The sequence below is a fragment of the Pleurodeles waltl genome, chromosome 9 (assembly GCF_031143425.1).
Source record: "Pleurodeles waltl isolate 20211129_DDA chromosome 9, aPleWal1.hap1.20221129, whole genome shotgun sequence".
NCBI classification, from domain to species: domain Eukaryota; kingdom Metazoa; phylum Chordata; class Amphibia; order Caudata; family Salamandridae; genus Pleurodeles; species Pleurodeles waltl.
The window spans coordinates 983,944,981-983,964,819 of record NC_090448.1 but is presented as its reverse complement, the minus strand read 5'-3'; the positions used below and the strand labels follow the sequence as shown (position 1 = coordinate 983,964,819).

Below are 19,839 nucleotides of genomic sequence, written 5' to 3'. Positions count from 1 at the left end.
CTAGATCCCAGTCTACCTCTTACATGGACTTTCAATTGTGCTTTGATCTTTTTGGTGTTATTTTCATTTAAATCACTGAGAACTCAACTTTGTGGTTCCCCTCGTTTTTTTCTTTTAGGTCTTATTTCACCCATAATTTTTAGTTTCTCTTTATTTTAAAATTGGCTGTGGAGATTCATTGTGCTTTGCGTGACTTTTTCTACTGTCTACTGTTTGCTCATCACAAAATACTTTATACGCTGCCTTTGGTTTAAGCCTGATTGCTTTGTATCACATTAAAAAAGGATAGAACACAGGTTTATTTTATTTCACTTATGAGACATCTAACAGAGGGTGACCTTATCCTTTAAGGTGGGCACTTGCCCACCCCAAATATTAATCGACTTTTGGTTGACTACACAGCTCTGTTAAAAAAAATATATATAGCTCTATGCAGCAACTGCCAGTACAATACATTATGGGAAGGGGAAGCTTCTGGAATCCCGTTAGGGGCAAGAAACCGGTTTCTCAGCTTTCAATGTAGGCCTAAAAGGCTGCATTGTTTCCTTTCTGTTGTACATTGTAGACTTGAGATTGTTTATTTTACTACATTACAGACTTTACTCAGGAAAACATGCCTTACAATATCAGTTTTTATTTCAAGTACCAGGGAATGCTGGCCTAATGAGTTATAACAGATTATTATGGAATACTTTCAAGATGTTATCAGTTGTAATTTCAGTTCCACATAGCTACAGACAGGAAAATGTCTTTCATTGTTCAACCCATAATGGCTTGCATTAGCACTTCCCTTCCATTCCAATGCCTTCCCCCTTCATTCCTGCATGGACTTCTATGCATCAACTACTCAATTAGTGCTTGGATGCATGCAAGTGCACAGAGGTGCATGCAGACCCACCTCATGGTTAATGATCCCAGACATGCACTGATTGAGTCCTAGTTTGTTACACTCGTTCAGACCACAAGCCAGCACTTTCCCTGATTGGGTGAGTAAAAAGGTGCCATCGCTGCTACATTGCACAGATACAATGTTCAGGGTCTTCTGAACTTCCACCTAGGAAGAAAAACAGTACACCATTACTCTGCAACATGGATTCCTCATGAGACAAGCTTCACAGTGAGGAAACACAAAAGTTAAAAGAAATGCATCAATAAAAAGGAGTATAAAGCCAAAATGACTTACCTTCTGGGGAGTAAAGTAATCATCCTCGGAGTCTAAGCCCAGGCGTCCTAAGAACAGAAAACAACATGTATTAAATAAGGTAGGTAAGTAGGTAATCCTGGTAGCCACAGAACACACTATAGATGACTGCTCGAACCCCACACGTTCCCAATTTATAGGGCAGGTAGGAGGAAATCATCTCAATAGCCTGTAATGCCTGGTCACTAAAATGCCCTGTTAACATGCTACTACCTCTATTACTAACACTCCCTGGTAACAACCTGTCTGTTTTCAGTAGAGTACTGTAGAATGCATTTTAGGAGAGAGCAAACTTTTAACATCCTCCCGTTACTATTCACCAAAGCCCTACTTTACATCCCCTTGTCTTCAATGATCCTCAGGTACATATGAAAAGAGGACCAGACTGGTTCCTTTCACTAGATAAATGCTAATACTTTTCAGCTTCAGCTCAACAAAATATCTTCCCTAATCTCTGCACCCAATGTAGATCCATGAGAGTCAGCTTCAATTGGGATTTTCAAAAAAATCATTGACTAGGTTTTCATTTAGATTAATTGAATATAAATTTAGTTTATGCGGAGATGACAAAACTATAGCATGGATCCAGCTCTTCCGGACCTAGGTTGGAAAGTCACTTCCATTAGAGCATCTGGGAGAGGATCTATCCTCTCAGCATCCACCCTTGCTTACTGGAGCAAACTTCACACCCGCTAAATACAAAACCAATTCTCTTAACTATCCGTGTTGAACACAGACATTCAGACTAATTGGTAATTACAAACAGAGTCATTGACTAAACAATTACTTGAAGACTGTTTTATAGATAATAACAGATAGCAAATAAATTTAAAATGGGAAGCAGGTAAAATGGAAAGTATGCTTATGGAAAAGCTCCCAGGAGAAATTCTTCAGTAAGTTAAAAAGCCAAACCCTTAAAAAAATACTAAATCATCGTAAATACAGGTTTAGTGAACTACCAGAGTCAGACTCCAGTTTTTAAACATTAAGTTAGCATCTATGCCTTTGGTGTAAATTCATTGTGTCATTATTTTTTGCAGAACTTGTGAAAGTATAATTTCTTCTAAACAATGAAGTCTGCCAAAAACTACGCAATATCTACCTTTCATGGTTTGATAGTATACAAGTATGGTAAACATGTAGTTGAGTTGACACATTTTCTTCTTGCTGGTTTAAACCAGTTGCATCATGGATTTTAGAAATTCCCCACTAGTCCGTGGTCAATCCTATATAATTCTTTGAATTAACCGCTGAGTTTGAGAGGTCTTCGCATCAGTTTATCACAAGAGGTCCTGCCCAGGATGCTGGAGCATCTACTCTTATGCAAGGAATTGATCCAGTGAGAGAAGGAGCTCAGCCCAGCTCATTGTGTGCTTTCCTTCTGAGGGAACACTTGCTCCCAGCTGAAGTCGGACAGCCACAGTTGATCTGCTGTGAACAGGTACCCAGAGCACTGGGCCTCAAGAGACTCTAGAGGCAAGCTAGCTATTCCATGCTCTCATAGTGTAGCTCACAGAAGTAGCTTTTTGGTGGTAGGATGCTAGCAACAGTCTAAATGTGTTAGAACTGTTTATTTTATTGTCGCTGCTAGCAACATGCACAAGTGCTGTTTGAAGTATACTCTGTGATTGTTATTCATTGATTAAGCAACCAGATGAGTCTGTTGAAATACACACATTTAAATATATATAGCGTATTTTCTTAGTACAATGCTTGAGTGTGCTATTCTAAGAAAGAAATTGGGTTTGAATTACCACTGTGCTCAGAAACGTATACGTAATTCAGACAGCATGACATCATGCCTGCAGGAATGCTGTGGGGATTGTGTGGGACTACAGTAACCTAGACTTCCTTACTCAATAAAAGTGAACTGAACTAAGTCCCTGAACCCATGAGTTAGGAATCCATAACTTGTAGACCTGAGCCAAAGATCCAGGATAGGCAACATGGTGCCAGAAGTCAGCATTCCAATTTGTCGACCTTTGGGTAGTCTTTGGATGACCACATTAAAAAGAACCATCATTAAAAATACATAGAGCCACCGTTGTAATCATGATTACCTACTACAGACAAAATAAGGAAACACCTATTTACTGAAAGTTAGTCAAGACTGACTCTTAAAAGGCTATTCCTCATCTGGGGTTTTCTGGGTTTTTAATATGTTTTGTTTAACCTATTCAATTATATGGCAGCTCCTTTCATGATGGGAGTAAATTACAGAGAAGCAGTTACACATCTTCGCAGGAATCTTATTGCACATGCAGCACACTGATCCGTCTCTGTATGTGTATGAATGAGCAGTGTAGCTCTGGCACGACTGTTGAATCATCAATAGGGACTATAATAACAAACTTGAGTCATTGATCATGCACTGGAAGGTGGATCTTGCTAAAGAAATCTTGTACATGCAATGGACAATGAGGGCTTAGTTGCATGTGTGCTTCTTTTCATGTGAACATTATGTTGGAGACAGTGCATTCAGTGGCATCACTTGAGTTGAATTTTGTGGGGATGTCACAGACTTGCCATAGATAAAACTAGTGGGGCCAAAGTTTGAATCCATTCCTATGTTTAAAAAAATATATAGATAAAATATAGATATAATGTACACTGGGTAAGTGACATTACATATATATATATATATATATATATATATATATATATATATATATATATATATATATATATATATAGAAATTGTCACTTACCCAGTGTACATCTGTTCGTGGCATGAGACGCTGCAGATTCACATATTATCCTGCCATCTAGTGTTGGGCTCGGAGTGTTACAAGTTGTTTTTCTTCGAAGAAGTCTTTTCGAGTCACGAGACCGAGAGACTCCTCAATTTCGGCTCCATTGTGCATGGGTGTCGACTCCATCTTAGATTGTTTTCCCGCAGAGGGTGAGGTAGGAGTTGTATATATAGTAAAGGTGCCCATGCAATGGAGTAAGTATGTATGTACATAATGTGTATAAAAGTGGTATTTTACAAATTTACAAATGTACAAGTTTCATCAACCTATAATGTACAATTTTCATCAACTTAAAACTGCTACAGGCTCCCGGGGAGGCGGGAGGGCGCATGTGAATCTGCAGCGTCTCATGCCACGAACATCTGTACACTGGGTAAGTGACATTTTCCGTTCGATGGCATGTGTAGCTGCAGATACACATGCTGTGCATAGACTAGTAAGCAGTTATCTCCCCAAAAGTGGTGGCTTAGCCTGTAGAAGTTGAAGTTGTCTGAAATAATGTTCGTAATACAGCCTGTCCTACTGTGGCTTGTTGTGTTGTTAACACATCTACACAGTAATGTTTTGTGAATGTATGAGGCGTAGACCATGTGGCTGCCTTACAGATTTCTGTCATAGGTATATTTCCTAGAAAAGCCATTGTGGCACCTTTGTTCCTAGTGGAGTGCGCCTTCGGCGTAATGGGTGGATCTCTTTTTGCATTAATATAGCAGGTTTTAATACATTTCACTATCCATCTGGCAATGCCTTGTTTGGATATTGGATTTCCTGCATGAGGTTTTTGGAATGCTACAAACAATTGTTTTGTTTTGCGAAATTGTTTTGTTCTATCAATATAGTACATTAGTGCTCTTTTAATGTCTAACGTATGTAAGGCTCTTTCAGCTACTGAGTCTGGTTGTGGAAAAAAGACTGGGAGTTCCACTGTTTGGTTTAGGTGGAACGGTGATATAACTTTTGGTAAAAATTTTGGATTTGTACAGAGAACCACTTTATGTTTATGTATTTGTATAAAGGGTTCTTGTATAATAAATGTTTGTATTTCACTCACTCTTCTAAGAGATGTGATAGCTATTAGGAAGGCTACTTTCCAGGTTAAGTATTTATCTCACAAGAATGCATGGGTTCAAATGGTGGACCCATGAGTCGTGTTAATACGATATTGAGGTTCCACGAGGGAACTGGTGGTGTTCTCAGGGGTATGATTCTTTTTAAACCCTCCATAAATGCTTTGATCACTGGGATTCTAAAGAGTGATGTTGAATGTGTAATCTGCAGATAGGCAGATATTGCTGTGAGATGTATTTAAATGGAAGAAAAAGCTAGTTTAGATTTTTGTAAGTGTAGTAAGTAGCTTACAATGTTTTTTGCGAAAGCATGTAGCTGTTGAATTTGATTATTATGGCAGTAATAAACAAATCTTTTCCATTTGTTTGCGAAACAATGTCTTGTAGTAGGTTTTCTAGCTTGTTTAATGACCTCCATACATTCTTGTGTAAAGTCTAAATGTCCAAATTCTAAGACTTCCGCAGCCAGATTGCTAGATTGAGCGATGCTGGATGTGGGTGTCTGATCTGTTTGTGTTGAGTTAACAGATCTGGTTTGTTTGGTAGTTTGATATGAGGTACTACTGATAGGTCTAGTAGTGTTGTGTACCACGGTTGGCGAGCCCAGGTTGGTGCTATTAGTATTAGTTTGAGTTTATTTTGACTCAATTTGTTTACCTTATACGGAGGGAGTGGGAGAGGGGGAAAAGCGTAAGCAAATATCCCTGACCAGCTCATCCATAACGCATTGTCCTTGGAGTGTGGGTGTGGATACCTGGACGCGAAGTTTTGGCATTTTGCGTTTTCGTTGGTTGCAAATAGGTCTATTTCTGGATTTCCCCAGCGTAGAAAGTACGTTTTTAGTATCTGGGGATGAATTTCCCATTCGTGTGTGTGTTGGTGATCTCGACTGAGATTGTCGGCTTACTGGTTTTTAATCCCTGGGATATACTGTGCTATTAGGCGATTGTGAATCGCCCAATGCCAATTTTTTTGTGCTAAGAGACACAGGTGTGATGAGTGTGTCCCTCCCTGTTTGTTTAGGTAATACATTGTTGTCATGTTGTCTGTTTTGACAAGAATGTGTTTGTGGGCTATTAGCGGTTGAAATGCTTTCAATGCTAGAAACACTGCTAACAGCTCTAGATGATTTATATGAAGTTGCCTTTGTTGAGCGTCCCATTGTCCCTGTATACTGTGCTGGTTGAGGTGTGCTCCCCACCCTATCATGGAAGCATCTGTTGTGATCACGTATTGAGGCACAGGGTCTTGGAATGGCCGCCCTTGGTTTAAATTTATAGGATTCCACCATTGAAGCGAGGAGTGTGTTTGGCGGTCTATCAACACTAGATCTTGAAGTTGACCCTGTGCTTGTGTCCATTGTGTTGCTAGGCACTGTTGTAAGGGCCGCATGTGTAGTCTTGCGTTTGGGACAATGGCTATGCATGAAGATATCATGCCTAGAAGTTTCATTACAAACCTCACTTGATAATGTTGGTTTGGGTGCATGTTTAGTATTACATTTTGGAAGGCTTGTACCCTTTGTGGACTTTGAGTGGCAATCCCTTTTTGTGTGTTGATTGTTGCTCCTAAGTATTGTTGTATTTGACACGGTTGTAGATGTGATTTTTGGTAGTTTATAGAGAACCCTAGTTTGTGAAGGGTTTCTATGACGTATTTTGTGTGTAGAAGACACTGTTGCCGAGTTCTGCTTTTTATTAACCAATCGTCTAAGTAAGGGAATACGTGCATGTGCTGTCTCCTGATATGAGCAGCTACTACTGCAAGGCATTTTGTGAATACCGTTGGTGCTGTTGTTATCCCGAACGGTAACACTTTGAATTGGTAATGCACGCCTTGGATTACAAACCTCAAGTATTTCCTGTGGGAAGGATGTATGGGTATGTGGAAGTAAGCATCCTTGTAGTCCTGTTTGAGCAAGGGAATCACGTCTTGAAGGGTCACCATATGAAAATGATCTGATTTGATGAAAAGATTTAGCGTTCTGAGGTCTAATATGGGTCTCAGTGTTTTGTCCTTTATTGGGATTAGGAAATATAGGGAGTAAACATAAAAGTATTCCTTTTTGATGTTTGGGTACTAGCTCTATTGCTTCCTTTTGTAACAATGCTTGGACTTCTAGTTGTAACAGATCTAAGTGTTGTTTGGACGTGTTGTGTGCTCTTGGAGGCACATCTGGTGGCAAATGTAGGAATTCTATGCAATAACCATGTTGGATAATGGCTAGGACCCACGCGTCCATAGTTATGTGTTTCCAATTTTGGTAATAATCTGTGAGCCTCCCTCCCACTGGTGTTGTGTGGTGGGGGTTTGTGACGTAGGAGTCACTGTTTAGTTTGTGGGTTTTTTGGGCTTTGTGATTTCCCTCTTGTTTTAGGGAACTGTCCACCCCTATATTGTCCCCGAAAACCTCCTCTCTGATATTAGCCCTGGTATGTGGGTCTGGGTTGTGAGGTGGAAGGCTCTGTGGTCTGGGCCCGAAACCCCCCCTCTAAAATGCAGCTTCCTAAAAGTCCCTCTGCTCTGTGGGGAGTAGAGCGCGCCCATGGCTTTGGCCGTATCAGTGTCTTTCTTCAGTTTGTCTATTGCTGCATCCACCTCCGGCCCAAACAATTGTTGTCCGTTGAAAGGCATATTCAGCACAGCCTGCTGGATTTCTGGCTTAAATCCAGAGGTACGTAGCCACGCGTGTCTCCGAATGGTTACCGCCGTGTTTACTGTTCTGGCCGCCGTGTCTGCTGAGTCCATAGCCGACCTTATTTGGTTGTTGGAGATAGTTTGGCCCTCCTCGACAACCTGTTGGGCACGTTTCTGGAACTCTTTGGGAAGGTGTTGAATGAAATGTTGCATTTCGTCCCAATGTGCCCTGTCGTATCTTGCCAGTAGAGCTTGCGAATTGGCAATTCGCCATTGATTGGATGCCTGCGCTGCCACCCTTTTGCCTGCTGCATCGAATTTCTGACTTTTTGTCGGGTGGTGGTGAGTCTCCAGAAGTTTGTGAGTTTGCCCTTTTCCGGGCTGCTCCTACTACCACTGAATCAGGAGTTAGCTGTTGTGTAATGTACACAGGGTCCGTAGGGGGAGGTTTATATTTCTTCTCCTCCCTAGGTGTGATGGCTCTGCTCTTGACTGGGTCTTAAAACACCTGTTTGGCGTGTTTTAACATGCCTGGTAACATGGCAAACTTTAATATTGGCTGTGCGTAGATGACAGGGTATTGAACAAGAAGTCATCTTCTATGGGCTCTGCATGCAATGCTTCGTTATGAAAAGTAGCTGCCTTAGAAACCACCTGCATGTAAGCAGTACTGTCCTCCGGTGGGGATGGCCTTGCCGGGTAGCATTCCGGACTATTATCTGAGGCCGGTGCATCATACAAATCCCATGCATCCTGGTCATCTTGGCTCATCCCTGTGTGCGTTGGTGACTGCATCATTGGGGGTGTTGCTACTGGGGACAGATGTTGCGAGTGCGGTGGTGATGGCTGTGGAGAAAACTGTGGTGGTGTTCTTTCCTTAGCCACTTTTGCTTTTGGCTGAATTTCCGCCTCATGGAATGCGAGCTTCCGCTTCATCTTAATTGGAGGAAGAGTTCTGATTTTCCCAGTGTGTTTTTGTATATGGAGCCTCCTATGGGTATGGTCCGGCTCTCCCATGCCCAGTTCTTGTTCAAACCTGTGGCCTTGTAATTGTGAGGAAAGGCCCGGTTCTTCTGTGTAGGAGCTGTGTTTCGGCTCCGAGGCTGTGTGTTTTGGCAGTCTTTTTCGGCTCCAAAGAAACCTTTTTGGATTTCGGGGTGCCGATCTCTCGGTGCAGAGTCTGGTCGGAGCCGGTATCTCGGTGCCGAGTCTGGTCAGAGCCGGTATCTCGACCGGAGTCGGATGTCTTCAGCTGCTGGGAAGCCTTTTTTGGTGCCGATGTTTGGTCACCGTGTTTTTGGGTAAAAGCCATGGCCTGTTGGCGTTGGCGTCCCCTGGGCCTTCATGATTTTCAAGTGAGTCTTTGCAGGGGCTGGTTTACTCACGGTTTGTTGCCTCGTTGGCTGCTCGCTCTCGTCCGAGTCCGAATCTGGAATGGAGAATGTCTCCTCTTCTTCGACGTCGGGGTGTCCGGTCGGTGTCGACACCATTTGAAGTCTTTGAGCTCTACGATCCCGCAGTGTCTTCTTGGATCGAAATGCCCGACAGGCCTCACACATATCCTCTTTGTGTTCGGGGGACAAACACAGATTACAGACCAAGTGTTGGTCTGTATAAGGATACTTAGCGTGGCATTTGGGGCAGAAGCGGAATGGGGTCCGTTCCATGAGCCTTGAAGATGCACACAGTCGGGCCGACCAGGCCCCGCCGAGGAGTGGAGGCCCCAAAGGGCTGCCGGAGCTCTTCTTTTCTTCGGTGTCGATGTGCTAGCACTAACCCGGTACCGAGCGCAAACAATACCGTCAAATTTTCCGATTGATAACTATCTTTTCCGAACCGAAACACGGAGCGAAGAGAAACACGTCCGAACCCGATGGCGGAAAGAAAACAATCTAAGATGGAGTCAACGCCCATGCACAATGGAGCCGAAAGGGAGGAGTCCCTCGGTCTCGTGACTCGAAAAGACTTCTTGAAGAAAAACAACTTGAAACACTCCGAGCCCAACACTAGATGGCAGGATAATGCACAGCATGTGTATCTGCAGCTACACATGCCATTGAACATATATATATATATATAGGACACGCATACATAAAGCTGTGAAATAAACTGGTTCATGGTAGTGAGAATAGACTGACCATTTCAAAGGAAGCACTAAAGAGTGCACTTCTGCATTTCAGCAGAACAGCACTTCAGCATTCAGATCCCTTCTCATTAGTGGCAAGAAGCTGCATGGGCTTTGACCACTAATCTTTACCCCACTTCCTCAAATAACACAATAGAGTATATTTATAGCTTTGTATGAGTGGGAGCTATGTCCTGCAAGGGATCCCCCTTCTGAAGGAAGTGTAAATGTTGCATTTAACTCTGTTCTTATTGCTTACCAGACGGTGGGTTGGGAAGAACTGGAGACACTGCTCCCCTTTGAATTTCAAAGTGGGTCTCGTTGGTGAGGGGCTGCTGATTACTTGTTCTTCCTGCGCACTGCACCTTTCGGAGATGGAAAGTGAGAAGGGCAGGGTCACAGTTTTTATTATTTAGGGGAGGACATTTCTAGGAAGGGCCTTTCATTTTCTGTGTGTCTGATTACTGCTAAATGTGTGCTGAATGACAGCCAGATGAAGGATCTCACACTTCATTGTGCTTGTTGTTTCGGTGATTCAGACTGGAGACAGCCCACTGCTATCTGTCCCGAGACGCATCACTTTTATAAAAATTCACTAAAACATACTGTTATCCTTTAACCTGCCCTGATCAACAGATGGGGAAGAGCAACTTGAGCACACACATTTAAAATACATATTGCTGTTTTGTAGTTTCCTACCACTTTAGGAAATATGAAACCATATTCACCTTGGGGGTACTGATGGTGTGTGTGTGTGTGTGTGTGTGTGTGTGTGTGTGAGTGAGTGAGTGAGTGAGTGAGTGAGTGTGTGTGTGTGTGAGTGAGTGTGTGTGTGTGAGTGTGAGTGTGTGTGTGTGAGAGAGTGAGTGTGTGTGTGAGAGAGTGAGTGTGTGTGTGAGAGAGTGAGTGTGTGTGTGAGAGTGAGTGTGTGAGAGTGTGTGAGAGTGTTAGTGTGAGAGTGTGTGTGAGTGTGAGAGTGAGTGAGAGTGAGTGAGAGTGAGTGAGTGAGAGTGAGTGAGTGAGTGTGTGAGTGTGTGTGTGAGTGTGTGTGTGTGTGAGAGAGTGTGTGTGTGTGTGTGTGAGAGTGTGTGAGAGTGTGTGTGTGTGTGTGTGAGAGAGTGTGTGTGTGTGTGAGAGTGTGTGTGTGTGTGTGTGAGAGTGTGTGTGAGAGTGTGTGTGAGAGTGTGAGAGTGTGTGTGTGTGTACACGCCGGGGTTCTCCTTGGCATGCAGTGTTAATGTAACACATTCCTAAAAACTCTACATAAAAAAAGCCAACCTTGACTTAAAAATGTCATATTGTCGACTCTTATTTTTAGTTCAAATGACCCACTCCTTCCTTTAAATCAACTGCAAGCTTCCTCTCTCTGAGCACAGCCTACTCTTAAATTATAAGCATGCTTGACTTAATCCCCATTATTGTACCTCTGTAATTTACCCACATAAAAGATCACAATCTCCTCTTAAAAGTCATAACCCTGCACCGTAGCAATGCCTCATCTCCTGTAGACAGTCTATTAATACTGCCACCCAATGGAAGAAATGTCCCCCCTCACTACTACTATTAAATATAACACCTAATTTCCTACTAATGTAATCTACCACATAGAACCTGAGTAAAGGAATGGAATGGCTCTGATAGAGCACAAGACTAATCCCAATAACCAACAATTAACCAAAAATAACTACAATACCAGTAACCCTGGGACCTGGAGCAGTGTGCTGCATGCTATTTGATGCAATCACAATACAGCACATAACACCCACTAAAATAATATCACAACACTCAGTCAATTGTAATTCATACAGGCTTCCTATACAGGGAGTGCAGAATTATTAGGCAAGTTGTATTTTTGAGGATTAATTTTATTATTGAACAACAACCATGTTTTCAATGAACCCAAAAAACACATTAATATCAAAGCTGAATATTTTTGGAAGTAGTTTTTAGTTTGTTTTTAGTTTTAGCTATGTTAGGGGGATATCTGTGTGTGCAGGTGACTATTACTGTGCATAATTATTAGGCAACTTAACAAAAAACAAATATATACCCATTTCAATTATTTATTATTACCAGTGAAACCAATATAACATCTCAACATTCACAAATATACATTTCTGACATTCAAAAACAAAACAAAAACAAATCAGTGACCAATATAGCCACCTTTCTTTGCAAGGACACTCAAAAGCCTGCCATCCATGGATTCTGTCAGTGTTTTGATCTGTTCACCATCAACATTGCGTGCAGCAGCAACCACAGCCTCCCAGACACTGTTCAGAGAGGTGTACTGTTTTCCCTCCCTGTAAATCTCACATTTGATGATGGACCACAGGTTCTCAATGGGGTTCAGATCAGGTGAACAAGGAGGCCATGTCATTAGATTTCCTTCTTGTATACCCTTTCTTGCCAGCCACGCTGTGGAGTACTTGGACGCGTGTGATGGAGCATTGTCCTGCATGAAAATCATGTTTTTCTTGAAGGATGCAGACTTCTTCCTGTACCACTGCTTGAAGAAGGTGTCTTCCAGGAACTGGCAGTAGGACTGGGAGTTGAGCTTGACTCCATCCTCAACCCGAAAAGGCCCCACAAGCTCATCTTTGATGATACCAGCCCAAACCAGTACTCCACCGCCACCTTGCTGGCGTCTGAGTCGGACTGGAGCTCTCTGCCCTTTACCAATCCAGTCACGGGCCCATCCATCTGGCCCATCAAGACTCACTCTCATTTCATCAGTCCATAAAACCTAAGAAAAATCAGTCTTGAGATATTTCTTGGCCCAGTCTTGACGTTTCAGCTTGTGTGTCTTGTTCAGTGGTGGTCGTCTTTCAGCCTTTCTTACCTTGGCCATGTCTCCGAGTATTGCACACCTTGTGCTTTTGGGCACTCCAGTGATGTTGCAGCTCTGAAATATGGCCAAACTGGTGGCAAGTGGCATCGTGGCAGCTGCACGCTTGACTTTTCTCAGTTCATGGGCAGTTATTTTGCGCCTTGGTTTTTCCACACGCTTCTTGCGACCCTGTTGACTATTTTGAATGAAACGCTTGATTGTTCGATGATCACGCTTCAGAAGCTTTGCAATTTTAAGAGTGCTGCATCCCTCTGCAAGATATCTCACTATTTTTGACTTTTCTGAGCCTGTCAAGTCCTTCTTTTGACCCATTTTGCCAAAGGAAAGGAAGTTGCCTAATAATTATGCACACCTGATATAGGGTGTTGATGTCATTAGACCACACCCCTTCTCATTACAGAGATGCACATCACCTAATATGCTTAATTGGTAGTAGGCTTTCGAGCCTATACAGCTTGGAGTAAGACAACATGCATAAAGAGGATGATGTGGTCAAAATACTCATTTGCCTAATAATTCTGCACTCCCTGTATTTCACTTTACCACTTGACACTCTTACACTCACATAAGACAAAACTCCAAGGGCCATATCCATCACATGATGGTCCACTAGCTCACAGCAGTAAACCACCCATTACCATCTGAATAGGCATGAAATAACTGAAGAGATCTGCCACATACCGCTGGCCAACTTAGGACTCTAAGTAGAACACTGCCGATCCCGACTAGCTACATAATACTGCCACTTCTTAGCATCTCACAATGATAAAGAGATTTGGGGTGATAATTACAAAGTCCATCCTAGCAGATCTCTCTACCACTTCTCCTTCTAACTGACCCCTGCTCAGGTCCATAAAAACTCCAAACAAAGTATCTCAGAATGGACAAATACCCAGCTAAGTAGACTATGGACATATGAAATACCAAAAGGTGACATGCAGAGCTGCTCAATGGTGACAGCTTCCTAAAAAACATGAACTGTGAACTTATCTTGCACACGTCTTCATCTATTTCACTGCTAAGCAATGCATCCACACACAATAACCGCACCTCAGTGGTCCTCAGGCACAACATGGAAACACTTCCAACACAGGATAAAACAGACAATATCCTTCCATCCACATAGCGTAGCCTGCGATGCACATAGGAAAAGGCTTCAACACCCACGTAGGAATAGTAAACTATATAAATGTTGCAATACAATACAATAAAAGGGTTATGGTCAAGCTGGAATGAGTGCCACAGTTGCAGTGCTACAGCAATGCTAGTGGTGACTGGGTTTAGCTGAACAAGTGACAGATTAGGTATGACAACGTAATATTCATCAACATATTAAAACTTCTACTGTTAAATGACCAGAACAGACCCTTAATGTCTCTAATTCGGCGTTCAGAATTGTATTTTTGGAAAATATTGAGTCAATACATTCTGGTAACCAATATAAATACATATTAGTAGCAATCAACTCATTTTCTCGACTCCTGTAGGTTTGGCCACGAAGAAATGCTAATGCTCATGTGGTCATAAAGGACTTGCAATGCCTTATAGCAATGGGAGCAGCTCATTCCTTTTATTCAAACAATGATCCTGCATTCGCCTCAAAGGCTTACAAGGATGCTAAGTCTGCTGTAGGGGTATGTCTGCAATTCAGCAACCCATTTCGATCACGGAGTTATGGGTTAATCGAGCGAATGACAATATTAATAAGCCTTGGCTGCTAGGGTGCTCAGTTCAGGACTTAGTTTGTACCTTTACCTGTATGGGGTTTAGACAGCCTTAAATAACTTGTCTAGAAGAGTACTAGGTGGTCACAATACATAAATAGTACTTAAAGAGACAATCTGTGGCTATGTAGAACAGTGGTGCGCACTTCCAAAAAGTCAGCTTCAAAATTATAAACAGGAAAACTAGTGAAGGAAGTCCAAAGTCTCAAGTTATGTGTTCTAGGAGTGCCAGAGTGGTTGCCACACCTAGCCACAAGGTGTGCCGACTGAGAGCCAAGATGGCTGTCGTTTGCATTGAACAGGCTGTCGTTTGCATTGAACAATATACAAGTGTTTGGATTTGACACTATATTTGGCACCATATTTAGTGGCCCTTGACCGTGATGACGCCATATTTACTACGAATTGCTGTGTGATCCAACTAAGAAGAATAAAGAATACAATTATGAACAGCTGGATGTGCTGTGGTTCTTACTTCTACATAAATAGTACTCTTCGGAGTACCTATGAATGCACCAGACCCAGATAATCCTGGGAAGGTAGCAGAAGAAAAAGAATTTGACCTGGACCAACATTTAAATGTTTTACAGAATGGCCAAGAGAACAAAGGCAAGCCTTCCACTTTGAAGCATTCTAAAACCACCACTGGTGAAGAGAAGTTAGTGCCAGCTGCTGAGGGGTGGGTCTCTCAAGTAGGTGATGTAGTACAAGAGAAGATCTAGCATAAATATGTGATATCCTACAGACCACCGGTCCCAGCTCTTCACTATAATCCTGCCTCCACTGTCTTGTTCCTAGAAAAACCGACAGGTGTCCGCTGACCACGTTAAGAAGCACCATGTGGCCGATCCGGTAAAGCAAACCCTTCTAGACACCAAAAAGAATTCAGATTACAGTCTTGCAGCATCTCCCTATCCTGAATGAAATCCTCTTAAGAGTGCAGTAACATTGACAGCTTAAGTCTCCAGCCAGGGATATTCAAACCTTCTGTGTCTCCAGCTTTGCACCGAAAAATCGATTCCATGGAATGATCGGATGCTACAGTTTCTACAGTTGTAAATATTCCAATCAATGCTGTGGTTCACCATGAAACCCCACATGAATCAACATTAATTGGGATGTGGTCTTTGTGAGAAATAATGCTTTATGAGAATGAATCAGAGATCTACATCGATAACTTGTCAACAAATTCCCCAGTCACTCTACCCATTGATTTAGTCTTGCTTATCATTGGGTTATTGACATGTACTTTATACTACTGTGGTTCTTTGTTTTGACTGCTGCAGGAGTGTTCCTTTTCATCATGTGGCTTACAATGCATATTAGGGTTCTGCTACTACTCAATGGACACTACCTCCCTGAAAGAACAGTACGACAACTCATTGTTCATGAACTACAACCACATTTTCTTCCCACAGAGCTTGATGCAATCTCCAAGCTGCAAACACTGTAGCTTATCCTGTGCCTGAGGGCACGGTTTGGCAAAGGGTTCCTTATCAGGATTATGGGACCCACTGCGTTAAAAGTTTAAACGAAGATGCTCGAAGAGGAATAATATTAGACTCCTGGGATTCCAGGGGACAGAGGGACAATCAATGGAACAGTTCCTTGAACAATGGGTACAGGAGAAAATGAAACTAGCAGGGTTGTCTACATATTTTCTGAGAGAGAGCACACAGAGCGCTTGCCCCGAGGCCCCCTCCCCGGAGCTGCTCCTCAAGCCTACATAGCACGGCTCTTATCTTAGAGACCGAGATGCCATACTTGGGGTAGCAAGAGAAAACCCTACCCCCTATGAGGGAAGGAAGAAATACTGCAATTTACCCAGATAATACCCAGCAAGCACAACAGCGCCGCAAAACTTTCCTCGAAGTAAAAAAACATCTCAGAGCCATGCACATACACTACATGCTCGTGTCTCGACTGCATATGGCTAATGTAATCCAAGGAAGCCCACGAGACAAGCGGAGGGGTACCCAGCGACCCTGAATGGCCCGGCGGTGCCGATCTGCAAAAACGGTACATTGACCACCACTACTGAGCATAGACTAAACATGGCAGTAGCCCTGGGAAAGGCTTCCACGGAGGAAACTGAAAACTCTGTGCCGCTCTCTGATCAGGAGGATGTAGTCCCGGAGATGGAGATTGGAAATCTGGGCAATTCCTGTGACCTGGTCCTGAGGGTCGAGACAAGACCCTTGATTTAGACATAAGTTATGTTATGTACAGAACCACAGCAGACAGAATCATATGCAGGAAAGCTAAGTGGTATACAAAGAGAGGGTGGGGCTACAAATGCAAAGGAGCAGGAATACATTTGGTTGAGGATGGAAGACATGGGAGGATGAACGCAGGGGAGAAGTGCCTGAAGGGGAATGTAATGGAATCTCATGTGCAATCAGAGCACATACGCTTGAGAGGGGTTGTAGATGTGAAAAGTCAAATGTCTCAAAACGTTCAGGCACTGCACTATGCTGAATGCACAACCAAGTGTGGGTAGAAGAACGTATGAAGGTGATGGCAAATTGAACTGTTTGATACCCAATGAAAAATGTAAGGATTGTTGTTGTTTACCAATGGAAAGGGTAACATTGAATTAAACAAGGGTGTCACATTTCTGGATTGTTTATATGTGCCCTGGCAGGGTATAACCCACACACCAAATTGACATGGAGTTGGTTGATGAGCTAACAACTGGAGAGTCGGAAAAGCGGAGGCTTTAACTGTGGGGTGTATAGGTCAAAACACCTAGGAGTCCATTGGAGGGAGGGAAGATGATGCATGTCCTGGCACATCAGGAAATATGGGCGAGGACACAGTATTGTTTGTCACTTGCCCAGGGTGGGAGGCTGGGTGGGGAATTCCTGTTGAAATATTCTTTAGTTTATGGTTTTGGAGACACTGCTGTAGCACCACGGGGAAGTGCCGCCCCCAGGGGGATCACCTGCAATTGTTAAATCATGGTTACATTAAGTAAACAAAGTCCTCTATTGGAATGTATGGGGCTCAGATCCTATACAAAAAATAAAAAAAGTTAGAGTACTAACCCTGTTTAAGAGACGAGGAATGGGTATGGCTTGTTTGCAGGAGACTAATCTCACTGATCAGGAAGCTAAAAACTGTCTAAGAAATGGGGGGACAGGAGTATTAGGCTAACTATTCCTATTGTTGGGGGTGATGATCTGGTTTGCCACAGGAGTGCCATTTGCACCAACATTTATGTAAGCGGAGAGTGGATACTTGTTCCTACACAGTAGACTGGATGGGATAGATGTGCCCTTTCGGAACTCGTGCGGACCAAATGTCAAATAATGGACAACATTATGGCGCACTATTAGATGTAGTAGCCCTAGTTGCGAATACAAAATTACTCTGGGCAGGAGACTTTAACTGCATGATAGACAGGGACTGGGACCAACATCTTCCCAGACAGAACACTAAACCACGAATGACGGCACAGTTGCAGGAAGTCATGACAGTTGGCACTGTGAGATATTTAGAGTGAAAAACACCCTGTGCAAAGAGAATACACATGCCACACACCAACCCATGGCACATTTAGTAGACTGGAGAGAATTCGGACATCTGATGTTTCGACCCCCCATTATACTCAAGGTCGAACGTCTCTCAGCCTACCTATCAGACCACGCTGCAGTAGTCGCGCCATTTGAATGGGGGGGGGTAAACACCAGGTCACCTGGCGATTTCCTACTGACATACTACAGGACGTACACTGACGGGAAAATATGCCTGAAGCCCTGCAGAACTACTTTACAGACAACTGGCAGGGCACACAAAGTCTCATCACAGAGTGGGAGACAATGAAGGCAGTTCTTAGAGGTAGATGTGTGGGCCTCACGTGGTGTCCGCAAGGCCCTATAAACTGAACTCCTACAAAGGGAGGAAGCAATGAGCACAGAGGTTGCCCCCAGAGGAAATCCAGGGAAGTAACCAAGAGGTCACTCTAAAGTGACAAGTGATAGAGGTGAGAGACAAGCTCGAGCATTATATGCTAAAGTCCTACTGCCAGTTACTACAAGAGGCGGGAGATACCTCTGGGCGCCTACTTGCCTGGATCCTGCGTAGAGAATTACCACATTCACCCATTATGCACCTCAGAATCCCTCTAGAGAACGGTTCATATACACAATCCTCCATATTACATAAACTCAGATACCACTTGCAACAAGTTAATACTAGCCAACCTAAACAAAATACAGTGCTAGCAAGGACGTTTTTAGTGAGTATCACCCTACCACAAGCAGGAGAAGCAACAGCACAAGAACAAGACGTGTATCTTACGACAGAGGAGATCAGATTGGCACTGGCTAGTCTGCCGGGCGAAAAGTCTCCTGGAGGCGACTGCTTTCCAGCACAATTTTACCACACCTACACAGTGCACATTGCCCAAAGCTTAATGGAGGTTTACTTAGAGGCTACGGAGGTCAGCATCCTGTCCCCATCTATGAGAGAGGGATACATAACAATGGTACTGAAGTAAGGTGCAGATCCCTCAGACCCATCATCGTACCGACATCTTACGATGATTAATATGGATATTAAGAGCTCCTGTAAATTTCTGGCACTTCGATTGCGACCGGTGATTATGAGATTGGTGCACGTGGATCAATGTGGATTCATACCCGCTAGGAACACAAACATGAATTTGCAGTGTCTTTGGCATGTAATGCATGAAATGGAAGATTCATAGGGCGAACTGGTGGTGGTGTCTGTAGACATAGCTAAGGCGTTTGATACCGCTGATTGGCAGTGTCTCCAGAGCGCCCTGAGAGCGATGGGATTCGGACCCCAGTTTCAATCTTGGATCCAGCTGCTGTATACTGAATCCACAATCAGGGTCAGGCTTGGCCAACTGTATTTGGACATTTTAACAGCGAGCAGGGGGACACAGCAGGGCTGTCTGTTGTCTCCATTGCTCTTTACATTGTTGATGTAATCCCTGGCGATACAGATCAGGCAACAGCTGGGGAGATACGGGGTCAAAGTGGGAGACCAGACCCACCTTGTGTCCCTATATGGAGACAACACTCTTTTCTACCTGAGATCTCCTAGGGAGTCGTTGCCTACTGTGCTCCATTACTTAAGTACGTTTGGAGATCTCCCGGGACTCCGAATTACCAGAACAAATTCCTAGTGCTTCTGCAGGGAAGACTACCGAGGGTGGACCCATTAAGACTGCCAAATCTGCTAATGCAGTGGGAGACAGATAGGTTCCGCTACCTGGGTGTTATCATAGCTTCTACGACCAGAAACAAACGCAATATAATATTGACAAAGTGACCAAGGGCCTTCGAGCCTCAGTCCAATTCTGGAACACGCCATCGCTCTCCCTAATTGAATGAGTGACAATTATGAAGATGGTGCTCCTATCCAACTGTCTCTACAAATGACAGCACTCCTTTGACACTCTGCACGGGCGGTATTTAGACCCCTGCACTCACTGCTTACAACACTTCTCTC

General features: G+C 43.3%; 1 protein-coding gene across 1 annotated transcript in view; it reads right to left on the bottom strand.

Annotated features, from left to right (window-relative positions):
* Nucleotides 1-19,839, bottom strand: part of NEK9 (NIMA related kinase 9) — a 221,491-nt gene that overhangs the window by 85,738 nt on the left and 115,914 nt on the right. Inside the window, exons 13-14 of the mRNA XM_069208465.1 lie at nucleotides 1,184-1,230; nucleotides 899-1,054 (exon numbers count right to left, since the gene is read on the bottom strand). Coding sequence (XP_069064566.1) covers nucleotides 899-1,054; nucleotides 1,184-1,230 — 203 coding nt within the window. The remainder of the gene's footprint in view (nucleotides 1-898; nucleotides 1,055-1,183; nucleotides 1,231-19,839) is intronic.